Source organism: Alligator sinensis, unplaced genomic scaffold (genome assembly GCF_000455745.1).
Source record: "Alligator sinensis unplaced genomic scaffold, ASM45574v1 scaffold129_1, whole genome shotgun sequence".
In the NCBI taxonomy this organism is placed as follows: Eukaryota; Metazoa; Chordata; order Crocodylia; family Alligatoridae; genus Alligator; species Alligator sinensis.
The window spans coordinates 1,375,926-1,385,942 of NW_005842303.1; the positions used below are offsets into that span (position 1 = coordinate 1,375,926).

Consider the following 10,017-nt stretch of genomic DNA (forward strand, 5'->3'; position numbering starts at 1 on the left):
TAATAACTATTCTCCAACTATTTGGGTTGGTCTAATAAAAGATATCAAATTCACCCAAGGAACCTTGTCTGCCTATGTCCTTAGACCAACACGGCTACAACCTACACCCCTGCAGCATGTTTTAAGTGTAACATCTGCCTGGAGTCATAGAAACATGAATTTTATAACTCGCAAGTTTTGACAACAAGAAATGTAAGTATAACAGCATCAAAAATCATGACATATTTAATCACTTACTGTAGCTTCATGTTTCTCTATATAAGCTTGACATTTTCCTGTTTTGTAAAGAGATATCTAAATCAATAAGAAAAGAAAATTCTTTCAATGTCTGAACATATAAGGAGTATATAAGAAGCACCTGATAGCACAACCTTGCATTTCTATCCTGTATTAACCACTCCTCTGGAGCAAAGTCTTTGATAACAGTCTTAATTTATGATTACTATTTACTTTTATTGCTATAATAGACCATTAATTATGGACTAGAATGCCATTTGTGGCAGAGGCATCAAATAAAACTGCTCAGGACCTAAATGTCCTAAAGCAGTGGTGTCAAACTCACCCTGTGCCCTGGGCCAGATCTGGAACATGAGGCTCCTTGTGAGCTAGATCTGCAGGGCAAGCGGCAGAGGTGGTGAGGCCAGCAGCTGCAGCAGAGCAAGCAGTGGTGGCCAGACGGCAAATGGAGGTGTGCTAAGTGGCCACAAATTAAGCAGCTGTGTGTCATGTGAGCTATATCAGACTACCTGTCTGCCACTGATGGTCATGCCCAGTGGGGACCTATATCCCTGGATTCTATGTCCCCCTGGCAGCCCCACCTCAAAATTCACTGCCCTACCCGAAGCCCAGAAAGCCAGATAAAGCAGGTCTGCAGGCTGGATCTGGTGCATGGGCAATTGACATCCTGGTTCTAAAGTACAGATGGTACCTAAAAAAACCCCCAGAGGACAAAGGATAATTGCTGTCAGTCTGTTACCTGGGCTGACAAGTCCATTTTCAAGTGAGTCAGGAAGAATGATTTTATTCTATGTCCTTAACTAACCACCAAAGCTAAATATATCATTAATGCAGTTGTGTGGAAATGTTTTATTGACAAACTTATTTTATGTTTTGTACAGTCTTAAAAAACGTATAAAATGTAGGTTCTCATCTGTAAATGGTCCAAACCATTCTCCTCTTCACTCTGCCCCTGCTTATTATCGTGCTAGGTTATATCCTACCTGCTTTGAGACACAGTGAGTTGATACCACACACATGCACAGAGTATAAAATGTATAGTTATATGCTATATTAAATAACCTGGAAATTTAGTTTACTATGGGCACGTCTACCCGAGATGGTTACTGCAGATTAGCCTAATAATAGCATAGTAGCACGTTACAGCACAAACTGTGCTATTAGCTTACTGTGCTTATATTATTATTATTATATTAGGCTAATGCACAGTAAGCATCACTAAATAACTATACGTTGGCACTTCTGCGCAGTAATTCTAGGTACTGCGCATTTGGTACTTTATTAAGCGAGTACTAAGCTAAATGTGCAGTGTCTAAGGAGTATTAATGAATGTGCAGACATGCCCTGTAAAAGCTATTTAAGAGATCAGCCATATCAGACAAAGGTTGCCCCAGCATTTTACATGAAATCTTAAGTTCTTTGATGTCAATATGTCCACAGGTACGTTCAATACAATTCTGCTCCATCTCATCACTTAAGGGAAATGTCCCTGTATTTTGTATTTAAGTGCATGTGGAAAGTATGTCATTATGTCATCATCACTATCCTTTCAAAGAGCTATTTCTTCAACAGAGGAATAATATGCCATATATACTGTTAGTGTTCAGTTGTTTGTTTCATGTGAGCACACTTATACTTAAATTGTATCACATATTAAGTTTCTGATATTAGTTTTGATAAATAAGCCTCTAAAAAGAGCTACATATTAACTCTCTATATATGTGATGTTACTACTGACCGCCATTACAGCTAAAACTTCATTCAGAGTTCCAGGTACAGGTGAGGACAGGACGTCTTGATGCAGAAACAGCAATTGCCTATGAAGATAAAACTTTCAAAATTAAGTATAAAAAGAATTTCCTTTAAATTGATCTTGTTATCTCAGCACTACATTACATTCATTTTAATTATTTCTACTAAAGCGTTAGTACATTTTACATTAAGTTTCTAGTAGTTTGGTAGTAAATGCTGGATAGCTCAGGTTACTAATTTATATTTCATCCAAATTGGTCAGAGTCAAAAACAGTTACTTGCTATCCGTAGTAAAAATAGCTGTTGTGAAATTAAACAAAATCCACAATCAGGGCCAGCCTAATGACAATTTACTGAACACTTTTAAAACAAATGGAACATTTTGCTGTTTTTTAAGCAGCTATTGCCTACCTCAACAGAGGAGGTCCAGGAAAAAAATACACAGTATCCCAAGGTGATTAAGAATTTCATTGATCTTCTTATTTGTAATAACATTACTACTTATAAATTATTTTTATCAGAACAATTACTTCTGAAAATAGCAGCTCTCAAAATTATTTGCCTTTACCTGCAAATCTTCAACTGTGTATTTCTAATCTGAGTTTCTGACACAGCAGAACTCAGTGTAATTTTAATGGCATAGAGTTTTTGTAGATCAGGCAGACTGACAAAGAAGAGAGACTGGTCTCTAGTGTCATTCATCATCTTCTGTTGATTATTTCAACACAGCAACCTAGTCTTTAATAGAAAAATATTCTTATTTATCAAAACAAGGTGGGTGTTACATAAATATATGAAAGTATGCAACCAAATTAATCAATACAAATGTATTTTGGTTAATGTTAGGTAGGCTTTTATAACTTTTAATAGCTTGGTCAGCTATTATAGATAATTTGTCATATTTATAGCTACTGCAATGCATAAATCTCCAAAAGCAATGTTAAAGTAACATTCTGGGCCTCATCTTATATTAACAAATAAAAAAAAATTCAGGTTTAAGTCAAGGATGACACTCTCCATAAATTATTCTCTTATGCCTAAAATGGGTTTGATCATGTAATCTACTAGGAAACACATTTTTCATCATCCTCTCCTCCTATATGAAAATGAGATTTAGCTACCTGTGAATTGCCCCTTCTCCTTACACCAAAATCTCAGTAGGAATTTCTCCAGTGAGGCAAGGGTAGTGGGCAAATTGTGGAGGACAATACAAGCCATGGAAAACACTTAGATCCCCATCCTGCACCCCTGTGGGATACCTTCTGTACTACACTTCTGTCCTCTTCACCAGATTTGTCTCAACCTGTATGGAACACTGTATTCTATATAGGTTCTCAGACATCCTCATTGCCCTATTATCTGAGTGCTTTCCAGCAGTTAAGCAACATACCTAACTTCTATTACATATAATTTGTTCTATCATCCTCTCCTCAGAGCAAGAAGTTTATGCAACTGTGTATTTTGTGTGGGGGCAGGGGGCTGAATTTTTTTAAATATATTTGCTATGACGCATGCCTTGTCACAAAACTGAACAAACTATGACCAGCAATTGGAGTGGGATCAGTTTTGTGATGGTTTCAGGCCACCCAAAAAGCTCTCACCCCCACACAGTCTCTACCCCTATTGTAGAAAATCCCATTTATAGAGAAGCAAAATGACTGACCATCATTTTCATCCTGGTGCTTTATGCCTTCACTTGAATATCTTAGGGTCAGGCCATTGAACACCATCAAGATAACAACTAAGACATAGAACTTGATATGCTATTGAAAGTCAGTATAGAAAGTAGAGGTCAGCACCGATGAATTCACTGTAGGCTGCATTACTGAGGAGAAATTGTAGCATTCTGTACTAGTTTGAGTTTCTCAGGTGCCGGAAGCCACATTGAATCAAAGAGTTTCATGATGAAAAATCTTTCTTTTTAAGCTTATTACTGCTAGTTTTCTCACAGGAGTAGAGAGTTAAGGGCCAGGTCCACAGCTGATCTTACTTGTTATAATGGCTCCAATATAGCCACAGATTATAACAAAAACCTATGACAGTTTACACAAGCAGAAAATCTTATGCCCTTATTTCTTCCAATGCAGCTCAGCTAATTGAGAAGGGTAGTGTATAGCCTGCTTGAAACTAGATCACTTATGGCACAAAAAGTTAATGAATAGCTTTTTTATTGCTCCGAGAAAACTTATTCCAGTCTTATAACAAACTCCATATCCTCATTTAATATAAATATTCCAGAGAGCAGAAATAAAGACTGCTTGAATTTAAGCCCCAAGCCCAAACACTACTTAACAAAAAAAGCTTATTTTCACTCTCCTCTCCTCACTCGCATGAATAGATATAATATGAAATCTGGCATTTTCACCAGAGCAGTGAAAATAGTAACCAAAATAACGCAGCATCCTTGCTCAAAATGTGCAGGCACTACTCATTCATCTTAAAAGACAATTTTGTAAATGATGGTAAATCTGGACGAATATTTACCAGGGAACAAACATCAAAGATGAATGTTACTACAGCAGTCTTGGTTTGTCTTGCTTACAATAAGAGCACATATATTTAAGTTTTAAGAGTAAGAGAATCCATGGCCAAAAGCAATCCTATGTAAAATGAGAGCAGAATGAGATGTGGTCCTGCAAATGTTATAAAACAAAACTGAAGTCAAGTCACAAGAATCCAGAACAAAATACATAGCCCGTCCAAGCGTTCACATTACCTGAATCGCCTTCTCTGAAGCCACAAGACAGTCTTAAGCTGTGAGAGTTAAAATTTGCCTTCTTTTTATTTATCACTGGTGTCTGTAAGATATATTCACTTCACATTGTAAACCCTTTGCAAGCATCAGGGTAAGAAATATTCTTAAAACATGAAAGCTGCAATAGTTACCTAACCATACGATACCAAGAACTATGGCCTTTAAGAAAAACATCAAGTAGTGGAAGATGCATCATCATCCTACATAAAAGAAAATAAAGGGCCAGATCCTCAGCTCTCATAAGGCTTGTTGTGGTACGCAGTGGCCAGTTGGGATTTTCCCAAGCAAAGATGACATATAGCCTGCATAGGAGGAGTGTGCTAAGGGCACTGTCCCTGATGTAGGGAGGTTCAGCAATCCCTGGTTGACACAACTGCCTAGAAACAGCTGTATTCAACTGTAAATTAAATCCTTCTCAGCCATCAAAAATTCGGGTACTCTGATATGGCACACCACAGGGACCTCAGAGACAGCTTAGAAAGGCCCAGAAATGTGACCTTTGCACTCCTTCGTCGGCTGTTGCAGTGTGGACAGTACCCGCATTGCCCTCCCCTCCCAATGCACCAGCATTGCAATCTCATGGCTGGAATGAGGAGAAAGGAGCCAGAGAGCAGTCATCGCCTCCCTGATACAAACACACTCCCAATTCTTGCCAGGCCTGCACTGACACAGCTGTTCCAGACAGCCATGGGGGTGAACGCCACCGCCATTGGCAGCTTACCTGGCCCTGGGGACGCCCTGCTGTCTGGATTCGGCCTACGGGCTAGAATGGGTGGACACTCTGGTCTATGCACCCTTAGTTCCCCATCTTGCACCAAACACCACAGAAAAAAAACAACCCCAAAAGCATGAAGCCCCCTAGTGGACAGTTCAAGGGCACATTTCCCTCAGAGACCTGTGCTCTAGCCAGGAGGGTCTGGCTTAGAGTTGGAAGAAAGGAAAGCCCCCGATGTTTTATTCACAGTGTCCCCTCTGCCCAGAGGCCGCCTCAGCAGGTGGTGCCATCCATGAGGCGGGTACCTCGCCCCCCACCCCACCCCACCCTGTGGGGACAGCATCTGCCTGCGACTGCTGCCCTCAGCCCCTGGACACCCTGCCCCCACCATCCCTTAGTCCCACAGCAGGGCTGTGACACCCGTGCAGGGGGCTCAGCTGCTTGCATTAGCTAAGCAGGTGCTGCTTAGTTCTCCACCTGGATGGGAGACCTGGGACCTGTCAAATGTATAGGTGTGAAGGAGATGGCAGGTGGGAAAAGCAGCTGCAGCTCCAGGATTCATTGTACTTGGGTGCAGGAGAACTAGAGCTAGCTGTGCCTATGCAATACAGAGCACATGTTGGGGCATGTCCCTTGGTGTCAGGCTAAAGCCCTTGTGAAAGCCCAATGAAGTGGCTTCCTGCCTCCCCAAGTTGCTGCTTGCTGCTGCTGTGAGTCACTGAGGAGTAGGAGGAGATAAAGGTGATGTTACAGATTGACTGGAACAAGTGCCCTGCATCCTCAGGGCTGGGTGTGCATGGGGCTGAGTTAGAGCTTGCTTTTTTTCATTAAACAAAAGCTCCATCTGGGGCAGAACAAAGCCAGTTCACTTATATCCACAAGATGTCCAGCTAAATAATTTTTGAACTTCATTTAACTTGCACTCAGTTATTCTATCTGAAGGTCTACAATGACTGTGCACTCGTTTTGGAAAACTGAAGTGTTGCAACTGAAGGCCTGGTCTGCACTGGTACTGTAAATGTGTTGAATACCATTGTATTCCTCTTGGAAAGGTTTGTTTTCTGTTAATTGAACAGAGAGGGTGTTAGCCCTGTTAGTCTAAAGTCAGGGAGAAGGCAGGGTAGAGATGTACCTTATAGATTCACTAAATCAGAGATGCATAAGCCCCAGCTCCCTTCATCAGATGCTGTGAAACAGCATGTACAGAACAGTCTATTAACTAAAGAGAGTGATGTGAATACAAAAGTGTAAGAGTGACGTAGCTGTGGCAGTCCATAAATTATGCATGAGGCAAGGATTTCTCAGGGTGATACCTTTTATTGTAGAAGGTTTTGTAGAAGGTATTGTAAAAGGTTAGCTTTTGCATCCAAAAGCTAACCTAACTTTATCCCAACTACTTAGTCAGTTCAATAAAAGATATCACCCTAAGAAATCCTGGCTTTTCTGAATACAAAAGACAGGAAACAGGGGGAGACACAAACTAGCAACAAACCCATGGGGCCCAAAGGGTCACTGAAGCTAATCCAAGTAATGGGATAAGAATCTGTAGTCTCTGTACAGATTCTTATCCCATTCAGATTCAGTAGTTCATACTTAACACAATCCAGTTTGTGGATGATTTCTTGTTCTGCAATTTCAGGTTTTGTATTCAAATCATTCTACCAGATACACTGCATCTATTAGACGCACAGAATCTGATGAAGTGAGCTCGAGCTCACAAAAACTTATGCATCTCTGATTTAGTTAGTCTGCAAGGTACATCTCTACCTTGACTTTGTTGAAACTGAGGCACTTTGATTTCAAAGAAGCTGCAACTATCAAACTTTGGTGTTGCAATTCATAGGATCGAGGCCAGAGGCCTTGTCCATACTTGCCTGCCTTGGCTGCAAGAAGTTTTGGTGAGAGATAGCAGTTGTCCCAACCCAGCAACTTCATATCTATGTGCAGCTCTGATGTGCCATCATGGGGCAAAGGCAACAAAATCTGAAGGCCCTGCAGCAGCTGGCAGAAAGCTGGAAATCTCCCTATGTATGTGCTGGCAGGAGCATACACCTTGATTCCCTGCCCACCGCCTCAACCCACAGCAGAGGTGCGTTGAGGTGGTTTAAAGGAGGATCCTGTAGGGGGCGAGCACTACATTATTCTGTTTTAGATCAAAGGATAAAAACAAACATAATTATGGGAAAGTGCACTAATGTGCTAGATGCTATAGAAAGTCTAAAAATGCACAACAAACTGGATAAAAAATAGCCAAAATATGTTGTGCTATTAGTGCTAGAGTCATTTTAGTTAAATGTGCACCTCTCATTTGGATTCAAACCCCCAAACCTAGCCTTCTGGAAGGTCTTGACAGAGCCTCCAATATGTCAGCATCACTCATTTTGATGCCTGAGTTCATATGACCAGACCCGAGTTCAGGTTTTGAGCTAGAGATGAAACCAAGTGAGCAAGGCTGCGAAATGGAAGAGACGTTCCCAGGAAGGGCAACATTGCAGGAGAAGGGCTAGTTTGAAGGGGTGGAACATCAAGACCATTAAAAAGGAGAGAGGATAGCTAACACAGATGGAGTGGAGAGAGATTAGCAGGAATCAGGAAGCTGATAAGGAGCCATGAAGTCAGTTATGCCAGAGGTATAATTCTCTGGCATCATTTATCTCGCATAACATCTCTGGTGCACTTTCTTGACCTTCAGGACTACAATTTCCTTCTTCCACTGCCATGAAGTCAACTGACTCTGTGGGTGAGTGACTGGAAATGCAGCTGCCCCTGCCAGGCAGCTGGTTTTGAAGTCTGGGTGGAGCAAGAATCAAAAGGGGAGAGGGATTGCAAATGTGCCATGGCACACCCCTCCGCCCGAATCTGCTCCTGGAGCACAGCATAGGGCAGTTTCTGAAGCACCGTTAACTGAGGAGGACCCAAAGGGCAGGTGACCAGGGCTAACTCCCTTTGTCAGTGCATGAGGAAAAAAGGGAGAGGATATGGCAGTATTGCCTGGCCTTAAATATTAAATGATCATATTGGAAGCTCAAAATTATCGTATTTGCTGAAAAACTATCGTACGCTGAAAAAATATGCAAATAATCATGCAACTAAGTATGCAAGTAAGTTATCTTCTTATTTACTTTATATTGTTCACTCTAAGTAGCCAGTGAGTGAGAACGGGGTCATCAAATCTGAAGCATTTATTTCGAGTCAAGCAAATAGGGGGCTGGACCCCGAATTAGGGGGCTGGACCCTATGATCTTACAAGGCCCCTTCCACCCCTTATGTCCATGAAATCTAATGTCTATGAAAAAACAGTCATAAGAAAGTGCTGACAGCAAGCCCAAAAGTTGGCCTCTTGTGGGCAAAGATCAAGTGTAGTTGCCATGCTGGTCTGTTGCCCAGACCGAGATGGATTTGAATAGCACTGTGTAGTGGAAGGTGCACCCATGTGGTACACTGCGGACACAACACCCTAGAGTGTCTTGTAATTAGCTTCCCAGTGGTCAGTTTCCAGTGGGAGGATCTCTGCTACATGCTGACTTTATGGAAATGGGGGACTCCTCCCTAGCTTGCTTCTGTGACTGGAGCTGTCCCTAGGGGCGTGCGGGGTCCAGGGCATATCAGCCTGTGCAGGGCTGGGGGGTGGGGGTGCCTACCGTCCACACAAGCTGATGGCGGCAGTGGTGGGGCCGTGGCGGCACTGTCCACAGGGTCCCTGAAAGCATGGGGCCTGGGGCGGTCACCCTGATTCGCCCCTTCAGGGATGGCCCTGCCTGTGACGGTTGCCTAAGGGCAAATGAGACCCAGGGGCATCTGAACCCCAAGACCTCTGGGCTTGGGCCTGCACAAGGATGCCTGCCAAAGGATTTGGGAGCATCTGAAGCCCCAAGCTCAAAAGCCCTGTGTGGAGGATACTTGCCCATTCTAGCATCACATATAGTGCTTGAATGATTGAGTTTCGCTCAGTTGAGAGGATTTGGAACTGATTTGGCTGATTTGACCTGGCATATGAAACATTTTCCAAAAAAAAGGAAAAAAGTCAAGACTCCCCCAGTGTGATTTGGGTTTTGCATATGCTGCCTCAATTAGCTGCCTCAGAAATGACCCTGCAGGTTGAACCATTTTACTATGATTGATCATACATCCTAGACAGGTTGCAATTATTGGACAAATACGATAATTATTGTACTGGGCTGTGGCCAAGGCTCAGGCTCCTTCCCGCCCGGGGGGGGGGGGGGGGGGAACAGATGACCTCCAGAAATAAAGGGCTCAGGGGCTTTAAAAAAAACAAACCATGTAATTAAATAAGGTTAATTTATGTTAATGTTGATTTATGATTAATGTAGGTGACTGCCCCCCTTCCGCTCAGGTTTGCAGCTGGGTGCCCGTGCACATTGCCCCCTCCCTTGTTGACCTGGGACCACCCCCACAGGGGGGAGGGGCTGCGAGAGCGCTGGGGGCGGGGCTCGAGCAGGGTGACGTCTCCGAGCGCCGCCGGGTGGGGGGGGGGAAACTAGCACGAGTCCCCGCGCACCGACACTACCCGGCTCGTGACGCCAGATTCGTAGAACTA

General features: G+C 42.9%; 1 protein-coding gene across 1 annotated transcript in view; it reads right to left on the reverse strand.

The window, feature by feature from the left end:
* The window catches only part of CUNH18orf63 (chromosome unknown C18orf63 homolog), a 41,490-nt gene extending 38,784 nt beyond the window's left edge, over positions 1-2,706 (reverse strand). Inside the window, exons 1-3 of the mRNA XM_025209699.1 lie at positions 2,558-2,706; positions 1,976-2,054; positions 238-294 (exon numbers count right to left, since the gene is read on the reverse strand). Coding sequence (XP_025065484.1) covers positions 238-294; positions 1,976-2,054; positions 2,558-2,694 — 273 coding nt within the window. The 5' untranslated portion in view covers positions 2,695-2,706. The remainder of the gene's footprint in view (positions 1-237; positions 295-1,975; positions 2,055-2,557) is intronic.
* Between the last annotated feature and the right edge of the window lie 7,311 nt (positions 2,707-10,017).